Here is a 21104-nt window from a genome sequence, read left to right on the forward strand (position 1 = left end):
GGGAAGAGAGAGGCCAAGTGCCAGAATAGGTGCATCTTCCAGATGTGCCTTTTCTGGGGTGGCTGGGGGCAGATGTTTGTAGCCAGGGGGGGGGGGGCAATAACCATGGACCCTCTCTAGGCTATTAATATCTGCCCTCAGTCACTGGCTTTACCACTCTGGCAGAGAAAATTGTGCGGGAGCCCACGCCAATTTTTTCCGCCATTTAACCCTTTATTTTAGCAGCTACAGCGCCCAAATTTTGCACATACACACTACTAACATTAGTAGTGTGGAATATGCAAAAAAAAAAGGGATATGAGATGGTTTACTGTATGTAAACCATGTCTCATATCATGTCGGGTTTGTGAAGGAGAAATGAAAAGCCGGCAATTGAATTACGGGCTTTTCACTAACACCGTTGCGTATTTCTCGCAAGTCACACTGCTGGTCCGTGTGGAATCCGTATTTTTCTCGCCCCTATAGACTTTTATTGGCAATTTTTTTGCGCAATACGGTGACAAATGCAGCATGCTGCGATTTTCTACGGCCGTACAAGACCGTATAATACGGATCAGTAAAATACGGCTGATAGGAGCTGGGACATAGGGAATAATTGGGCCGTGTGTTATGTGTATTTTACGGACGTAGTTTATGCGCTCATACGTCCGTAAAACTCGCCAGTGTGACGCCGGCCTTACAGTACATGTACTATTCAGGTCAGTTAATCTCTTGCAATTTTGTTCTATGCAGACCTGAAGTTCGTGTGGAGAATTGCTCATCTGCACTAGCATAAAGGCTACCCCTGGTCTTCGCGTGGTCCACTGCGCTCAAGGACAGCACACAGACTAAGAGTATGTTTGTGTGAAAGAACTTGTTGACTATGTTTATACCATATTGGTTGAGTTGATTTCTGTAAAATCTCTTGAAGTATGGTCATAGTATGCCATAGTATGCCAAGTACTGGTCTATGTAAGTCTGCCATTAATACCCATTCAAGAATACTAAATACAATATGTACCTTTTATTTAGTGTTTTCATTTTCCTGCAAAATCCATATATCCAAATACTTGTGAAATAAAAAATAAGCTGACACACACACTGCCTGAAGGTAGAACATCTTTTTGGCACATGTTGGACCATTATATATGATGAATGTACACCATATTTATTACTAAAGCCATCCCTTTTTTTATAAGGCTAATTAAAGGCAGACAAGAGATACTGTATCTATCAGCTTCCTATTACATACATCTAAGGGTAAATTGTGCCAAACAGCATGTAAAATTAATGAACAGAATTATCAAGCAAATTAATATATTGATCTAAAAGTCTATAGAAAAGTGAAATTTGTCTTTTAGCAATTAATTTTTTTACAAATCTTTTCTATAGTCCGGTGTGAGCTTTTGCGTATGCTATATTCTCAGGTTAGTGCATTTGCACTATAGACTCTAAGTTGCCTTGTATCTGGATCATGCTTTCTATTCCAGTACAATCTCAGCATCTTTTTACTATTAAAGGTGTTGTCCACTACTAGGACAACCCCTTCTCATTCCCCTCACTTGTCCTCGATAAAATTAATAAAGCCTATACTCACCTCCCGTGCTGGCGCTGTTCCTGTGGTGTCGGCGCTAGAGGTCCCGGGGCTCTCATGCGGTTGCATGATAAGTGATGCCCGGTGCCCAATCAGCGCTGACGTCGCTCTCCCCGCCTTCAGATGAATTGAGCATAAAGAAGAAGTCAGAGATAAGCTGCAGCCTGAACTTCCTCTTCATGTCTAATTTATCCGAAGGCGGGGACAGTGACGCCAGCACTGACTGGTACCAAGTGTCACACAATCGCATAAGAGCACTGGGACCGCGAGTGCCGACACCATGGGAACGCCGCCGGAACGGGAGGCGAGTATAAGCTTTATATTTTATAGGGGCAAAGCATGGGGAATGAGAACGGGTTGTCCTAGTAGTCGACAACCCCTTTAAGTTAAATATGCAATGGCAAATATCTAATGCCTATTTTAATTGCTTAAGGATAATTAATCCTAAAAATATCAACATCCTGCTGCTTTTTTGTATGCCTCTAGCTCATCATTAAAAAGGTTTGACATGACTGCAGAACCTTTTCTTTTCTGATATAAAATTGCCCAACATGAAGTATGGCTGCTATTCATGGGTTCTACTGTCCCTCTCCTGAACTTTTGTAAATGTTGCATGGTGGCCTCAGCTTTCAATACCAGTTTGCATATGAATTTTATGTCCACAGCTGGGCTTCTATCCCATATACTGGAACTGCTGTGCGTATGGTCCTCATTTGAATAGCAGTAACCATTTTCCTTTTCTCTATATTACAAAAGAGCAAGTATAATTTTATCTGAAACACTTAATAAAAGTCACCTTCTAATGTTACTTACAATTAGGTCCAGAAATATTTGGACAGTCACACAAGTTTTGGGGTTTTAACTGTTTACCAAAAATATTCAAGATACAGTAATATTATTAATATTGGCTTAAAGTGCAATCTCTCAGCTTTAGGGCTCACACTCATCAGCGTGAAAAAAAAATATGTCCGATGTTGTTCCTAAAAAGTAGGGCGAGTGTCATGTGAGTACAATGCAATTTTTCTCACCTAACATCCGTATGACATGCGCATGCAATCCGTATGCAATGCATTTTTTACATCAGCTTTTACATACTGAAATTCTCTGTCATTTAAAGGTAGTTTTCTAACTAATAAAACAATCTTATATACAGATATTGATAGATAAATAGATATCATTGAGATATAAAATCAGTGTATTGTACCTTACAGTACATGTACCGTATTTTTCGCTTTATAAGACGCTCCGGATTATAAGACGCACCCCAAATTTTGAGGAGAAAAATAGTAAAAACATTTTTTTTAATAGAATGGTGGTGCTTCTTATCATCCATGCGTCTTATTGCTTACCGGGGGTGGTGGCTGCGGTGAAGCGGGGAACCAGGGTCGCTGCTGGAGGAGGCAGGAGTGGGGTGATGCTGCAAGCCGCAGGCTGGGATGAAGGGGTGTCCGGCAGTGCTGCTAGTGTCTGGCACTGCTGCTCGGTGCTCTGTGGGTATCTACAATGCCTGGCGCCGCTTTGGGGGTGTCCAACGGTCCTGTTGTGGGTGTCCGGCGCTGCTGCCTGGTGCTCTGCTGGTGTCTCCAGTGCTGCGTGTGCCCGGGGCTCTGCCGACATCTTGTGAAAGGCCAGAACCCCGGCAGTCCGATGATATCCTGTGTGGTGGACTCCAAGAAAATGGCCGCTGGGGGAGCGGCAAATGCGCAGATGGAGATCTTGGCAACGAGATCTCGGGAGATGAGATTTCAGTGCTGGAATCTCATCTCCCGAGATCTTGGTGCTGAGACCTCCATCTGCGCATGCGCCTTTTCCTGTCAGCCATTTTCTAGTCCACCGCACAGGAAATCATGGGACTGCCGGGATGGGCCCCAGCAGCATCGGAGACCGCCGCAGCAGCATCGGACAGTGCCGGCCGTGCACCCGCAGCACTGAAGACACCAGCAAAGCACCAGGCAGCAGCGCCGGACACTCGCAGTAGCACCGCCAGACACCCCCGCAGCGCCGCCGGGCACTGGAGACACCCGCAGAGCACTGGATAGCAGCGCCAGACACCCACAGCACCGCCGGACACCCCTTCATCCCAGCCTGCTGCCTGCAGCAATGGTACCGGTAAGGTACATTCGCATTATAAGATGCACCCCCATTTTCCCCCAAAATTTGGGCGAAAAAGTGCCTCTTATAATCCTAGAAATACGGTATTTAGCTAATAATTAAATTAATAAAAGAAAAAATGGCGTGGGGTCCCCCTTATTTTTCTTAACCAGCCAACAGCTAAGGGGTGATGTTTATAGTCTGGGAAGGGGGTAATAAACATGTTACTTCCCAGGCTAATAGTGTCAGCTTCCAGCTGTCTACTTAGTCTTTACTGGTAATGACAGTGATGTGCCCTCTATAATTAATAACCAGCAAAGGCTAGGCAGACAAATGCAAGCTAATAATAATAATAGCTGATAATAATAGCCTACGAAGGGGTCATGGATATTGGGCCCCTCCCAGACTAAGAACATCAGCCCTCAGCTGCCCCAGAAATGATGCATCCATTAGATGCATCAATTCTAGGACTTAGCTCTGGTGCGGTGGCAAGTGGGGTAATAGTATTGGGGTTGATGTCAGCAAACATCAAGCCCAGGGGTTAATTATGGAGAGTCATCTATTAGACACCCCCATTACTGACCCCATAGTCAAATGTAATAAAGACCCATTCCAAGTAAATTCCTTTAATTGAAATAACAATACAAAGTCCTTTATGTGAAATAAAAACTACCTACCGTATATACTCGAGTATAAGCCGACCCGAGTATAAGCCGACCCCCCTAATTTTGCCACAAAAAACTGGGAAAACTTATTGACTCGAGTATAAGCCTAGGGTGGAAAATGCAACAGCTACCGGTGAATTTCAAAAATAAAAATAGATGCTCCATACTGTTCATTATGGCCCCATAGCTGTGCCATATAGTGCTCTGCACCATTATTGCCCCATAGCTGTGCCATATAGTGCTCTGCACCATTATTGCCCCATAGCTGTGCCATACAGTGCTCTGCACCATTACTGCCCCATAGCTGTGCCATATAGTGCTCTGCACCATTATTGCCCCATAGCTGTGCCATACAGTGCTCTGCACCATTACTGCCCCATAGCTGTGCCATATAGTGCTCTGCACCATTACTGCCCCATAGCTGTGCCATACAGTGCTCTGCACCATTACTGCCCCATAGCTGTGCCATATAGTGCTCTGCACCATTACTGCCCCATAGCTGTGCCATATAGTGCTCTGCACCATTACTGCCCCATAGCTGTGCCATACAGTGCTCTGCACCATTACTGCCCCATAGCTGTGCCATATAGTGCTCTGCACCATTACTGCCCCATAGCTGTGCCATACAGTGCTCTGCACCATTACTGCCCCATAGCTGTGCCATATAGTGCTCTGCACCATTACTGCCCCATAGCTGTGCCATACAGTGCTCTGCACCATTATTGCCCCATAGCTCTGCCATATAGTGCTCTGCACCATTCATTATTGCCCCATAGCTGTGCCATATAGTGCTCTGCACCATTACTGCCCCATAGCTGTGCCATACAGTGCTCTGCACCATTACTGCCCCATAGCTGTGCCATACAGTGCTCTGCACCATTGCCCCATAGCTCTGCCATATAGTGCTCTGCACCGTCCATTATTGCCCCATAGCTGTGCCATATAGTGCTCTGCACCATTACTGCCCCATAGCTGTGCCATACAGTGCTCTGCACCATTGCCCCATAGCTGTGCCATATAGTGCTCTGCACCGTCCATTATTGCCCCATAGCTGTGCTGCTGCTGCTGCAATAAAAATAATAAAACACATACTCACCTGTCTTGCTTGCAGCTTCTCGGCGCCATCTTCCCGGCGTCTCCCTGCACTGACTGATCAGGCAGAGGGCGGCGCGCACACTATATGCGTCATCGCGCCCTCTGCCTGCAGTCAGTGAGGAGAGAGAGACGCCGGGAAGATGGAGACAGCGCCCGGCGTGTGGAACCAGGACAGGTGAATATGACATACTTACCTGCTCCCGGCGTCCCGCTCCTTCCCCCTGCCTGTGTTCGGTGCCGCAGCCTCTTCCTCTGTCAGCGGTCACCGGCACCGCTTCATTAGAGAAATGAATAGGCGGCTCCGCCCCTATGGGAGGTGGAGCAGCCTATTCATTTCTCTAATGAGCGGTCCCACGTGACCGCTCAGGGGAAGAGGCTGCTGCACCCGGAGACCGTGGGACGGGCAGGGGGAGTGACAGGATCGCCGGGACTAGGTAAGTATGCCTCAGCGCCCTCTCCCCCTCACCCGCCGACCCTGCCACAGACCGTGACTCGAGTATAAGCCGAGGGGGCACTTTCAGCCCAAAAATTTGGGCTGAAAATCTCGGCTTATACTCGAGTATATACGGTATTTATTAATTTCAAAAGGAAAATAAAAAAAAAAAAAGATATCCTCGCCTGTCTACCGATAATCCATTTGTCCGGCAAAGAGCCCAACTCCACTACATCTGGATTTGCTGAGTAGTCATGTAAAATATCACCGCCAGCCTGCCATCCAGGAGACACTGACATTTTTTTTTCTTGCGATCATTGACTTGCATTTACGAGTCTCATCCAATATACGCTGCCACTCACAGTATGCTGCGATTTTTGTCTCAGTCCGATCCAAGGTGAGAAAAAAAATCGCAGCTGAACAAATAATCATTGATTAGTAGTATTCATCATGGTGCAATCCGATTATGTATTGGATTTTTTATCGGATTGCACTCATCCATTTCATTGCGCAGCTCTGTCAATTCTCATTGCGCAGCTCTGTCAATTTTCATTGCACAGCTCAGGAAAGGTCGTACTGGGCCCCTGGCCCTCAAGGGAGGCCAGCATGACGGGGTCACGGGGAATGGCAGAGCCTCAGTGTAGGCAAGGGCAAGTCGGGGTTAAATAGTTTCCTTGGACTGTGTATTTTTGAATTGGACACAGGGGGGGCGGGGTTTGGTTGAGGCAGGGAGGAGCAAGCAGGGGGAGCTTTCTGAGGGGGTGATCTGGAGAAAAAACTGCCAATTTCACCTCAGCAACTGCCACGCTCACCTACTGGTCCAGCGGTTGCTGAAATCTCCAGTGATGGACGTGGAGGCCTTATTGCAGAGGCTGCGCGAACAGGCCAGCACACAGGGCACCGAATGGCTGCAGCAGTCCGTCAGCAGCCTTCTGGACGGAGCGGTGACGGGACCGGCCAAGCTACCAGCAGAGGGATGCCGGCCGCGGAGGTTCAGGCCTCCGGCACTCTTGAGCCCTGACGTCACCCCTCGGGCCCGGCGCTGTATCAGGAGCCCCTTTCGGGACCCTCCGGTGGGCGACGCGAACAGCGGTGCAGCAGCGGCCTGCGGCAGAGCCGGGAGGAATCCGGTGGCACGACGGGGCCTGCAGCAGGGGGAGGTGTCGGCCTCCTCCTCGGAGTGTGTCTGACTAGGTGTCGGGACCAGGAGCGGCGTGCTGCACCAGGTCAGGTGAGCCTGCTCGGCGCGGAGGAGAGGGCACTTCCAGGAGGCGGGGGCCTTATTCCCAGGCCTCTCGGCGTGGGGCATCTAGCGGGCGGCGTTCTGCCGGCCCTGTCAGCAGCGCTCTGCCTGGGACGGGGCACGGAGCTGGAGGGCTGACTTCCTCTAGCCAGCGCAGGCCGGGGCTGAGTCCAACCAGGGGGTCAGGTCATGTCACAGCTGCGGACAGGAACACTTCCCAGCACGGGCAGCGCTACGCTGGCTCAGGCATCTTCACAGCGGTGGCATCGGCAGCAAGGGACCCTGCACCTTCGGATGGGGTATCACAGGGCGGCAGTCGGCCGTCTGACTTAGCCGGGGATCAACGGATAGAGAGCCCAGGAGAGGAGCACGTTCGTCTGGCTTCAGGATCTTCGGCTGCCGGGTCCTCAGCGCTCGGGCAGCTAGGTGAGGACAATCCTTTTCTTTCATGTACCCCTGTGTTAGCTCCCTCTGTCGGTGTTAGTCGGGAGGACTTATCATGCATGGGCTTAGAGATCTGGCGGCGCTATGGGGATCGGGGGGTTCAAACCTGGGGTCTTCTCCTTTTGCAGCATGGCTTGGGAATCCGGGGGAAGTTTCGGGTTTGAGGGGTTCTCTTTGGGGGGGTTTGCTGGTATTAGTTCTGGGACTATGTCGTCAGATAACGTAGGGAATGATGCTGCGGCGCCGAGTGCTGCCGTACCATCGGTTAGCGTGTCTGTTGCCAGTCAGGCAGGGGAAGCGGAAAAAGATACCTCAGTGTGTTTGGATGACGCGGCCCGTGGGGAGGTATACGTTTGTTTTGAGGGACCGTTGGGTGCACACTTAAAAAGTGAAACTAGGGAGAAAATTTGGAAAGGGGATTACGTGGAAATATTCTCCTTATTACCACTAGAGTGTTTTCAATTGGACAGGCTGCGCAAAGACGATTTAAAAAAAAGAGGAGGAAGAGAAAAGGCGTTTTAGGCTGATTCCTAGGACATTTTCTAATTGGTTGCAGGCATTCACCATTTTGGCGAGTGTGATTGGGGAGAGGTCCCCCGAGAACTGCTCGGGGCTCTTTTGTTACATGGATGCGATTGGGGAAGCTTATCGAACTTACGGGGGCCAAGATTGGCTCAGATATGATGAGCAATTCCGGCAGCGGAAGGCCATTTGGCCCAGTATTCGGTGGGATCACAAAGATATAGCTTTGTGGATGAAGGTTATGGTTCCGTCACGTTTCGGGTCAGGCAGCCAGTTTTTTCCTGGAAGCGCTGGGGGTTCAAGGCAGTCGGGACACTCAGCGGCAATGCAGAGAGGACTGTGCTTTGCATTCAATGAGGGATCATGTAAATTTGGGGGAAAATGCAAATTCAAGCATGAATGTGCAACTTGCGGGGGACCACATGGTTCATCCAAATGTTTTAAGGGTGGCAGACAGAGAAGCGGAGAAAAAAGGAATGACGCCAATTCGTCTGGACGTGATGGTGCCATTTCTAAATAGGTACCCTGATACACCAGCTGCAGCTTTGTTAGAAGGAGGTTTTCGGGATGGTTTCCGTATTCCATTCGTGGATGTGGCACATAATTTTTCCACAAAAAATTTGAAATCGGCTCTGCAATTTCCTGACGTGGTTGCTAATAAGCTGGAAAGCGAAGTTAAATTGGGCAGGATGGCCGGCCCTTTTCCAGTTGCCCCTATACGCAATTTGAGGGTTTCCCCGTTGGGCGTGGTACCAAAAAAGGAACCCAATAAATTCAGATTGATTCATCATCTGTCCTTTCCGAAAGGGTCCTCAGTAAATGACGGAATTGACCCTCAGTTATGTTCGGTGATTTACACTTCATTTGATGCGGCTATGGATTGGGTGCGGGTATGTGGGAGTGGCGCACTGTTGGCGAAAACGGATATCGAAGCCGCGTTCAGGCTAATCCCGGTTCACCCGGAGAGTATGCATCTTCTGGGTTGCTATTGGGATGGAGGTTTTTTCGTCGATCGATGTGTCCCCATGGGTTGTTCCCTTTCCTGCGCGTACTTCGAAACTTTTAGCACCTTTTTGGAGTGGGTGGTGAAAGACGTGTCGGGCTTGAAATCTTGCATTCACTATCTGGATGATTTCCTGTTTATAGGCCCGGCTCAAAGTACCGATTGATCGGTGCTATTGCACACTATGGAGAGAGTGTGCAAGATTTTCGGGGTTCCTTTAGCTGCGGACAAAACTGTGGGTCCAGTCACTGTTCTGAGTTTTCTGGGTATAGAAATCGATACCTTAGAAATGGTGTGCAGGTTGCTTGGAGAGAAGGTTAGCGCTCTGAGCGAAGAGGTGTCTAGGGCATGTAGTGCTAAAAAATTGAAGCTGAGGGAGGTACAATCTTTGCTTGGCAAATTGAACTTCGCTTGCCGTATCATGCCGATGGGAAGGGCATTCTGCCGCAGGTTGTCTTTGGAGACCAAGGGCGTTCGATCTCCGGTTCATTTTATCAGACTAAAGAAGGAACTGCGTGAAGATTTGGCAGTATGGGCAAATTTTTTGGAGAATTACAACGGAATGTCTATCTGGATAAAACCGGTCGTGAATTCAGATGATTTGGGTTTCATCATTGCCGTGGTGGACGATCGTGGTTTTGGTTTGTTTTTTCAAGGCAGTTGGTTGTTGGCTGAATGGCCTGGTTTCTGGCGGGACCAAGGTTGGCTACAAAATCGGGTTCTTCCTCATTTGTTTCCTATCGCTGTTGCGTTGTCGTTATGGGGTAAGTGTGCAAGACAGGAAGATTCGTTTTCCATGTGGGTCCGATGCGGTTGCCGTGGCAATAAATTCACTGTCGGCTGATTCACCGGCGGTAGTAAAAATTTTGCAGCGTTTGGTGTTTTTGGGCTTATCTTTGAATTTGTGGATTGTGGCGGAGGTCAGGACGATGGCTTCTAACCCTGTCTCTGTTGCTCTTTCTCACTTGCAGGGAGATCGTTTTCGAGAATTGGTACCTCAGGCGGAGTCAACAGGCCGGGAGTGCCCAGCGGAGTTATGGAAGCTTCCTGGCGGGCAGTAGATTATCTGTTTCAGAATTCTTTATCGGCTACGTCTTGGAGGCAGTATCAGCAGGCATGGGGTACTTGGGAAGAGTGGGGTGTTTCTTTAGAGGCGGGGCTACAGGATGAGAGCAGATTATTGTTGTTGATCGGGCATGCTAAAGAGTCGGGTTGGTCCGTGGCGAGACTGAACAAGTTGTTGGCGGGCATTGCATTTGGTTTCAAGGCTCCGGGCCTTAAGGACGTCACAAAGTCTTTTTTGGTAGTTCAGACGTTAAAGGGATGGAGAAAAGGTTGGGCAGTGAGCGATAAAAGACGCCCGGTATCATACGAGGTATTGCTAATTTTGGGCAATCAGTTAGCTTCTGTCTGTTCATCGCAATGGGAAATAATTCTTTTTAAGGCGGCCTTCGCATTAGCGTTCTTTGGAGCCTTTCGGTTAGGGGAGTTGGTCAGCCCCTCTAAAAGAACCGAAGGGGGCTTGTTGAGGGTAGATGTGGACATGTATAATGATAGGGTAGTTATTCGGCTTCGATTTTTCAAGACAGACAGTCAAGGTAAAGGCTGTAAAGTGGTGTTATTTAAGGTGGGCGGTTCCCCGTTATGCCCGGTCCTGTGTGTCAATGCTTTCATGGGGATGGGCGGAGGGTTGTCCAACCCCCTTTTGGTCCATGAGTACGGTTCCTTTTTATCTCGATTTCAGTTCATAGCGGTTTTTAAGAAATGTTTGATCGCAGGGGGAATTTCACCGGGGGGATTACAGTGGGCACTCATTTAGGATCGGCGCAGCGACAGAAGCTGCCAGGAGGGGCCTGGGCGAGGAGGTGGTTAAAAAGATCGGGCGGTGGGAGTCGAGGAGATTCATTTCCTATATCCGCCCGGACTTGGTCTAATGGTTTAATAGTTGAGTTGTTTTTTTCTTATTGTTGTGTTATCTATTTCAGGCTGCGAGCACCGGCGGGTGTGGATCATGGGCCACTCTTTCGTTTTTTGGGCGGCTTTGCAATTCGGCCGGACGGACGGCAACTGCGGTTCTCAAGAGAGACAGCGATTCTGCGGTGGATCGGGAAACGCGGAATGATATGGAGCCAGTTTTTGCCGGAGTTCCACCAGTTTGTTCGTTTGGATCGAGCTTCCGATGTGGTAGTAATTCATTTGGGCGGGAATGACTTAGGCAAGAGGCCCCGTAGGGAATTGATAAAGGACATAAAGTTCGACATTTTAAGACTTTGGGCGGCGTTTCCGAAGTTGTTAGTTGTCTGGTCGGATATTATCCCTAGGAAGGTGTGGCGCGGTGCTCGCTCAATTGAGGGGATAAATAAGGCCAGAATAAAAGTAAATAGGGCGGTATCTCGGTTCATGGCGCGGAATGGGGCGTTGGTAGTAAGTCATGTAAATTTGGAATCCGGAAAGGGCGAATATTGGAGGGCAGATGTCATGCATTTAAATGCAATGGGGGTCGACATGTGGTGTCTCGCTGTTCAGGAAGGAATTGAGATGAGTTTGAAGGAGTGGAGGGACACAAATGTTTGAGGTGTCAAAACATTTATGTTGGTGGCGGGGGAGTGAGGTCCTCGAAGTTGGTGGAAAGAGGGGAATGGCAGATTGTAGGGGGGGACACCTCTAGTGGTCCTGGACTCCCCCGGAGTGGATTGCGAGTGGTTGTGGTAGATCAGCCCGTGGAGGGGCTGATTAAAGGATTTGGTAATCGGTTGGTTTGGCCGGGTTGGTCATTACCTGCCTCCGAGCTGGTGCTTAGCGGCTGGAGGCAAGACTAAGCCTGGAGGCCAAGGTACACAATTTGAATTTATGCAAGGTTATTTTTTAGGCTTAGAGGACCACCACTCCCTGGGGGGGATATTGTTTACATGTTGTATTGTATGTTTAATAAGGGTACCGTCTCACAGTGGCACTTTTGTCGCTACGACGGTACGATCCGTGACGTTCCTGCGATATCCATACGATATCGCTGTGTCTGACACGCAGCAGCGATCAGGGACCCTGCTGAGAATCGTACGTCGTAGCAGATCGTTTGAAACTTTCTTTCGTCGCTGGATCTCCCGCTGTCATCGCTGGATCGTTGTGTGTGACAGCGATCCAGTGATGCATTCGCTTGTAACCAGGGTAAACATCGGGTTACTAAGTGCAGGGCCGCGCTTAGTAACCCAATGTTTACCCTGGTTACCAGCGTAAAAGTTAAAAAAAAAAAACGTACATACTCACATTCCGGTGTCCTTCAGGTCCCTTGCAGTCTGCTTCCCGCTCTGACTGACTGCCGGCCGGAAAGTGAAAGCAGAGCACAGCGGCGACGTCACCGCTGTGATCTGCTTTCACTTTACGGCGGCACTCAGTCAGTGCGGGAAGCAGATGGCAAGGGACCTGAAGGACACCGGAATGTGAGTATGTACGGTTTGTTTGTTTTTTACTTTTACGCTGGTAACCACGGTAAACATCGGGTTACTAAACGCGGCCCTGCGCTTAGTAACCCGATGTTTGCCCTGGTTACCCGGGACCCTCGGCATCGTTGGTCGCTGGAGAGCGGTCTGTGTGACAGCTCTCCAGCGACCATACAACGACTTTCCAACGATCACGGCCAGGTCGTATCGCTGGTCGTGATCGTTGGAAAGTCGCAGAGTGTGACAGTACCCTAAAAGTCTGCTGTGGCCATTTAATCCAAATCTGGTGTAATGTCATTATTCAGGAGGGGACCTTATGATAAGGCAGTTTACGATAGATCGGATTCAGTAAGTAATTAAGGTTAGGCAATTTAAGTCAGTAAAGGTGGTCATGAGTCACGTGTACCCCTTACGTCATGCCAATTCTCATTGCACACACTTATAGGAGTTGTCCAGCACTGATGGGCTGCAGCCTGCACAGTGCTCAGAGCATATGAGTGGTGCCAGACTGGGATACAAGTGTGCTTTTTTCAGATTTTATTTAGTACAGTGGGAGTTTTGAAAAGAAGTTGTCCGGCAGTGCACAATCCCTTTAAAGTTAATTAGTGTTGAAGGGAAACTATAGCTACTTGGTGCGAGCGAGCAGCACTCGCTAGAGCAGTCTCCTTGCACTTCCCCTCTAAAATCCTGTGCAGGTCATTTCGATAATGCATATCTTACAGATTCGTATCAAATAATAACACTGCTTATAACAAGGTCACATCAAATTCATCAAACAGTTTTGAGACAGATGTAAAAGCAGCGACCGTCAAGTACAGAGATAAGATTTATTCCAAGAAAGTAAGCCCACTGTAATATCTGTATAAATAGAAGTCAATTAATAGTACATTAGTCGTCTACCACAGCATTGTGCTTCACAACTAAGAACATAATATTATTCATTTTTTTGCCACAATCTTAATTTTTTTTCTGGTTCTTTTAAAGCCAAAATACTTTCAGCATATCATATGGGCAGCATGGTGGCTTAGTGGTTAGCAAGGTGGCTTTTCAGTCCTGGGTTCACATTCCACCAAAGGCAATATGTACAAGGACTCGGTAAATCCACCCTATGTTTGCGTGGTTTTCCTCTGGGTTCTCTGGTTTTCTCCCACATGCCAAAGACAAAGGTGGGAAATTTAGTTTGCGAACCTCAGTGGGGACAGTGATGATAATGTCTGTAAAGCGCTGCGGGATATGATGGTGATATTTAAGCAAGCAAAATAAATACATTTCATGATAGTGAAATTATTCTTTAGTCATTAATGAGGTGATCCACCATTATTTAAAGCATGGCAAGCAACATGAGGTCCAAGGGGGAAGGAGACCCCTTCTCTACCACAATGGGTTGTCTATAGTGTCAGACATATCACATGTCTCTATGGGGTCTACTGTTTCATAATCCAAGTTCTTTTTCCACTAGTACCAGTTCTGGTCTGAAAAACAAATCTCTTTGTGTCCTATATGCATATAACTGACTCTAAACCGTTTTTATGCAGTTTTAGTATTTTGCTTAATTTTTCCACCTTTAAAATTGCCTTTATTTGTTGAAATATACCATAGACAAAGCATGCTTACATGCACACACTGTGCTCTTATGCTCTTACCTGTTCCTAGAATGCAACCTTGGAGTCAAAGGCTTGCCGCAATCTTCACTGGAAGAACTTTTAGATTCAAAGAAACCACTTACTTCTCTTCACAAGAATATAAACCTTAACCAACTAATCAACTCTTTTCTTAAACTTGTCCCAACATTTAAGAAGTGAGCAGACATCAAGACCACTTTTGATTTTAATTTTACACAAAATATAAATAATAAAAAAAAATTTGTATTACTCAACAAAGAACACAATGAGAAAGCCACCTTACACAAAGGAAGTCCAGCTGCATCTCCCTCCTCCCCCTCCCATTCACTGCTCTACACTAGACAGGTTGTAATAACTAAGGTTTCTAAAATTTCACAGCGATACTCCAGAAAGGCCATAAGTAATTACTAGTTGCTGGATTTGAAGAAAATGTGTACTATGTCTTTTCTCCTAATAAGAAAAATTACAAAGTCTCATGTATTCACATATTGATACTAATTTACTCAAAAAGTATAAAGATTACAAATGTCATCCGTTTTGTGAGTTTTGTATGATCATATATTCACTTACATTTACAGAAAAGAGCAGATATTTTGGAAACAATTGAATTATGATGATAAATATATATTTTTATGTTCCTATGTTATTTCATGAGTATGAAATGTGTTATTATATGTTCCAATGGTAAACAGCTAGTAACCTTAAAGGGAACCTGACACCAGGTTTTCCAAATATAAAGTACCTTTAAGGCCTCATTTACAGCATTCTAGTAAGCTGTATGGAAGTCCCCAACCCCATCTGCATAGCATAAAAAAATATCTTTCCCCACATACAGAGCAGTCCGGTCCGATGGGCACCTCTAGTCTTGATCTGACGCCTCCTCCCTTACGATCACTGTGCTCCTATGATGACATGTTCTATGATATCCACTCAGTGTCTCCCATCGAGCTCCTGGAAAGGGCAGAGCCAATACTGTAGTGAGCATGAAGGGCCAAAGATCTGGAAGTCAAGCCGCCACATGCAAACTACAGTACTTTGCTCTGCCTGCAGGAGCGGGATTGGGAAACACTGTGTGGTAGACATAGGACACGTCATCTACATAAAGCAGGGAAGGAGGACAGAGAGGAGGCAAGGAGAGAGGAGGCGCAGCATCAAACTCCAGACATGCCTATCGGACAGGACCGCCACCGTATGGGGGTATAATAAAAGGTCTTCTTAGTGTTATGCAGAGGGGACTGTGGACTTACATACAGCTTACTAGAATACTGTAAGATAGGCCTTAAAGGTGGCGGCTGCACTATACATTGAGAAAATCCGATGATAGGATCCCTTTAAATTATCAAATCATGGTTCTATGTTATACATTAATAATTTTTACAAATGTTTGTAGCATTGTACCTTTTAATTGATCTACTCTTTCTGACTGTGAAGACTACTTCAAATTGATGAATATATGTAATAAAAATAACCAGTAAATGCCTTTATACTTGGACAACAGCGCCACACCTGGCCGTCTACCAACATAAGACACGTTGACAAGTCAATAACAAAACACAACAAATCAGAAATAATATGAAGAAAAACTTACTTAATGTAGTAGGGCACTTTGTTTAGTGAAACGGATCGTTGCCATGGAAGCTGAACTGAGGCTATGAGTAAGAAGAATAGAAGAACTATTAGACGTAATGGGTAAAACAAAAAAAAAAATAATATCAAATAACCTAAACAAGTAATAACATATTTTTAGATTTAATAATTAAAATGTGATATTTCAGTTTTTCTTTTTTAATAAATTTGCAAAAATTACATTTGTTTTTTTTTCAGTCAAGATGGAGTGCGGAGTGCACATTAAGGAGAAAAAAAATAACTTTTTTGAATTTACCAAATGGCTGCAATGAAACAAAGAGTGAAAAATTTAAAGGGGTCTGAATACTTTTCGTACCTCAGCTCAATCTTATCAGTTGCAGATGTATATATACATATATATATATGTTTTCACATGGCCTAAATTCATGTACATGTGCTGCTGTGTTCTTTTTTATCTATATGATGCAGTTTGCAGCTTTGCACGTGTTCACATTAGGAGTGCTGGTTGGCTTTTTTTCTCTATTTAGTTATTTGATGTGGCTGCATCCAGGCTTATCTTGCACTCCTCCCACTGACCTTGCAGGTGGCAGTAATCAACTCTACCTGCCCATAAATTGTAGGTTTAGCCCAGAGTGACATGTTTTGTCCATAGTTGTAGGCTGGTGGCCCAAGAGTGGCATGTACGGTAGAGTAGGACCCATCACAGGGAGATCACCTTGCCATGGTTGATGGGCACACATGAATTGGCCAATTTATGCACTAAGAATCTTCATTTCATCTATTACTGTAAGTTTTATGAAAAAAAAATGTTTTGAAAAAATGTGTGAAAAAATATTTTTGAGAAGTATAATTCATATTGAATATTTGTCTGTGTTTTCACATGGCCTAGATTCATGTACATGTGCTGCTGTGTTCTTTTTTATCTATATGATGCAGTTTGCAGCTTTGCACGTGTTCACATTAGGAGTGCTGGTTGGCTTTTTCTCTCTCTCTCTCTCTCTCTATATATATATACAGGGTGGGCAATTTACACCTACGGTAAATAAAATGGGAATGGTTGGTGATATCAACTTCCTGTTTGTGGCACATTAGTACATGGGAGGGGGGAAACTTTTCAAGATGGGTGATGACCATGGCGGCCATTTTGAAGTTGGCCATTTTGGATCCAACTTTATTTTTTCCAATGGGAAGAGGGTCATGTGACACATCAAACTTATTGAGAATTTCACAAGAAAAGCAATGGTGTGCTTGGTTTTAACGTAACTTTATTCTTTCATGAGTTATTTACAAGCTTATGACCACTTATAAAATGTGTTCAAAGTGCTGCCCATTGTGTTGGATTGTCAATGCAACCCTCTTCTCCCACTTTTGACACCCTGATAGCAACACCGCAGAAGAAATGCTAGCACAGGCTTCCAGTATCCGTTGTTTCAGATGCTGCACATCTCGTATCTTCTCAGCACAGACAACTGCCTTGCGATACGAGACGTACAGTATCTGAAACAACGGATACTGGAAGCCTGTGTTAGCATTCCAACACAGCATAGACAACTGCCTTCAGATGACCCCAAAGATAAAAGTCTAAGGGGGTCAGATCGGGAGACTTTGGTGGCCATTCAACTGGCCCACGACGACCAATCCACTTTCCAGGAAACTGTTCATGTAGGAATGCTCGGACCTGACACCCATAATGTGGTGGTGTCCCTTGCTGATTTTTTAAGTTTGCCCACTGACAAAGACATGAAAAAAATGTATATGATTTATACAATGTGAGTCTCTGGATTTTATTTTTTATATTCTATCCCTCAATGTTAAAAGTATCCTACCCTTAAAATTATAGAAAATTAAAATTATAGACTGTTCATGTTTTTGTCCGTGGGCCAACTTACAAAACCAGCAAGGGATCAAATACTTATTTCTCCCACTGTGTGTGTATATATAGCAGAATTTACATCTTTAACTTACTGGACAAGAAGTGTTGGGATGTAGGGCCAAAATCTCGATGAGCCTCTTGAAGTTGTTTAAGACGTTCTTCAACTGCTGCCTAGAAAGCCACCAAAAATTCATTATGAGCAAACAATGCATTTAATATATTGAAAGGGTACTTACTGTTTTATTTAATACCTCATCTTTTGCTAATCAGATGGGTGTTGGTCGGGGACCTGAGACCCCAACCAGTAGCTCCAAAAGCAGATCTACAGCGCACTCATCAGCAGACAGAAGCATTGAGCTCCAACATGGACGTACATACGTATATATACAGGCTCAATAGAAAGTCTTTATTAACTTTTTACTGAGCCGCTCTGTGCGCTTACTCATACAGAAGCTCCATGCTTTTGTTTGCTGATCAGTGCACTACACAGCAATTTTTGGAATGATCAGTCGGGGTCGCATGACCCTAGCCCATCTGCTGAATATGTTGTAAAGGGAATAGATATTAAATCAAATATAAAACAATAGAGATTTAGCATTTCTTAAAATTACAAACATACCATGATGCAGTAAGACCCTTAACTAAACAAATTCAATTGTTTTCATTGTCGTGTTAACTTTCTGCATTGTGATTTCTTTCTTGTGTTTTAGCTTAAAGGGAAGGTGCCACCAGTTTTCTTGTAGTTTGTTTTTTTGTGAAATTAAGCTTAAAATAGTAAATAAAATGTATTAATGCAATGTTTGCACTGTTTGCAAACATTTATATATGAAAAATATTATATATTTTCTTACAAATATATATATTGACCACTAGGGGGAGCATTTTCCGTTTTAGACCTCAAGCAGCTATAGTGAGACTTACCAGCTTTACTGTTAGCTGGAAAATCTGGGCAGTAACTGCTGACATCCGCATTTCCGTCCCCTTTTGGGTGGTCTAATATCCCTGGGGCAGAATGAAAAGCAGCATCACAGGGCAGAGCCATTTTGTGTGTGACTGCCCTGTGATCTGCTATCACCAGCAGTTACTGCATCAGAAGCACAGTTAGTTTATGTGGTGTGTATGGAGCAGCATTGTCTGTGCAGAGCTGTCTGTGACTCATCCCTCAGTAATAAGAAGGAGCTCCAGGTCTGCAGTGAATGGCCAGGCATTGTGGAGGGAGGGGAGAGATACATTGTATGGCAGAGAGGTGTCAGGTGTCACCTCTCTCTGCAGGCTGGGAATGCAGCTTAATGGAGTGAATGGAGCTCCTGTGATAGAGAGTAAGGGTACTGTCACACATTGAAATTTCGATCGCTACGACGGCACGATTCGTGACGTCGCAGCGTCGTACTATTATCGCTCCAGCGTTGTAGACTGCTGTCACACGTTGCAATCACGGCGCTGGAGCGATGCCGAAGTCCCCGGGTAACCAGGGTAAACATCGGGTTGCTAAGCGCAGGGCCGCGCTTAGTAACCCGATGTTTACCCTGGTTACCAGCGTAAACGTAAAAAAAACAAACAGTACATACTCACATGCCGGTGTCTGTCCCTCGGCGCTGTGCTTCTCTGCACTGTGTAAGCACAGCGGCCGGAAAGCACAGCGGTGACGTCACCGCTGTGCTCGCTTTCCGGCTCTGGTGCTTACACAGTGCAGAGAAGCTTTCGCCGAGGGACAGACACCGGCATGTGAGTATGTACTGTTTGTTTTTTTTACGTTTACGCTGGTAACCACAGTAAACATCGGGTTACTAAGCGCGGCCCTGCGCTTAGTTACCCGATGTTTACCCTGGTTACCAGCGAACACATCGCTGGATCGCTGTCACACACAACGATCCAGCGATGACAGCGGGAGATCCAGCGACGAAAGAAAGTTCCAAACGATCTGCTACGACGTACGATTCTCAGCAGGGTGTCTGATCGCAGTAGCGTGTCAGACACAGCGATATCGTAACGATATCGCTAGAACGTCACGAATCGTACCGTCGTAGCGATCGAAATTTCAATGTGTGACAGTACCCTTAGTGGAGCTTGGCAGAGAGCACTGGGCTATAATAAAATGGCTGCTAGTCACACCTACAGCAGTGAATTGTGTACCCACAGAGGCGTGCCCAGCTCACTGCTAACACCTCTCCAATGTTATAGATAGGGTCCTCGCCGGTCTATTATCTCCTATGTCCATGGGGTGCTGTAAAATGACACTGTTAGTGCCCTGCTACTGCTGCAAAACCAAGATGTCAGCCCCCAGTTCCTTCTTTAAACACATATAACACACGAAATCTGTTTCACATGCATTTAAAACTTGGTTATAGCAGCATGTTATGCTACATTACAGTGATTTATTAATGATCTACAAATGCAGTACCTTACCTTTAAAGGGGTTGTCCAGCCTTACACTATAAGTATGCAGTTACTCTCTATCTGCCACTCCTGGAGCCGGTACTGAAGAACCCTCACAGTGCGCAGCGCGAGCGATGTGAGGATTCATAAGTCTGCAGTAGTATAACCACAAATATATAATTTGCACACATGCAATCACAAGCCAACCAGATGGACGCAGCCTTGCTCAATGCTAGTTTATTGAGCTAGTCAATAAACAGTCTAGTTGGAATGTGACCAGAAGTATGCATATCGCATACTCTCTGACAGTTGACCACCTGCTCCCAGCGCCAGAGAATCCCCACTGTGGTCGCGATGTGAGAATTCACAAGTCTGCAGTCACATAAAGTGATTGCATACTTGCAGCCTAAGTCCGGACACCCCTTTAAAACATGCTACGTCTGTATCCTTTAAGTCAATTACATTCTTGTTTTTAAAAAGTAGATGATACATTGTTCCAAATGATGCCAGTTTGGTTCTGATAAGCTCTAAAGGCCCCGTCTCACTCGATTTACCAACGATCACGACCAGCGATATGACCTGGCCGTGATCGTTGGTAAGTCGCTGTGTGGTCGCTGGGGAGCTGTCACACAGACCGCTCTCCCCAGCGACCAACGATCAGGGGAACGAGTTCGGCATCGTTGAAACTGTCTTCAACGATGCCGAAGTCCCCCTGCAGCACCCGGGTAACCAGGGTAAACATCGGGTTACTAAGCGCAGGGCCGCGCTTAGTAACCCGATATTTACCCTGGTTACCAAAAAAAACAAACAGTACATACTCGCCTTTCGGTGTCCAGGTCCCTTGCCGTCTGCTTCCCACACTGACTGAGCCGCCGTACACTGAGAGCAGAGCGCAGCGGTGACGTCACTGCTGTGCTCTCACTTCTCACTGTACGGCCGGCAGTCAGTGAGAGCAGGAAGCAGACGGCAAGGGACCTGACGGACATCAGAAGGCGAGTATGTATTGTTTGTTTTTTTTTACATTTACGCTGGTAACCAGGGTAAACATCGGGTTACTAAGCGCGGCCCTGCGCTTAGTAACCCGATGTTTACCCTGGTTACCAGTGAAGACATCGCTGGATCGGTGTCACACACACCGAT

The 21104-nt window shown here is 46.2% G+C and overlaps 1 protein-coding gene across 5 annotated transcripts in view; it reads right to left on the reverse strand.

The window, feature by feature from the left end:
• The window catches only part of UTRN (utrophin), an 846507-nt gene that overhangs the window by 180463 nt on the left and 644940 nt on the right, over positions 1–21104 (reverse strand). For 3 of the 5 annotated variants that reach the window (XM_077283029.1, XM_077283031.1, XM_077283034.1), the window contains 3 exons: positions 17681–17759; positions 15717–15777; positions 14150–14206 (listed from right to left, as the gene is read on the reverse strand). In XM_077283029.1, coding sequence (XP_077139144.1) covers positions 14150–14206; positions 15717–15777; positions 17681–17759 — 197 coding nt within the window. The remainder of the gene's footprint in view (positions 1–14149; positions 14207–15716; positions 15778–17680; positions 17760–21104) is intronic. The other 2 variants (XM_077283030.1, XM_077283032.1) reach the window with 1 other exon arrangement.

This window comes from Ranitomeya variabilis, chromosome 2 (genome assembly GCF_051348905.1).
Source record: "Ranitomeya variabilis isolate aRanVar5 chromosome 2, aRanVar5.hap1, whole genome shotgun sequence".
In the NCBI taxonomy this organism is placed as follows: Eukaryota; Metazoa; Chordata; class Amphibia; order Anura; family Dendrobatidae; genus Ranitomeya; species Ranitomeya variabilis.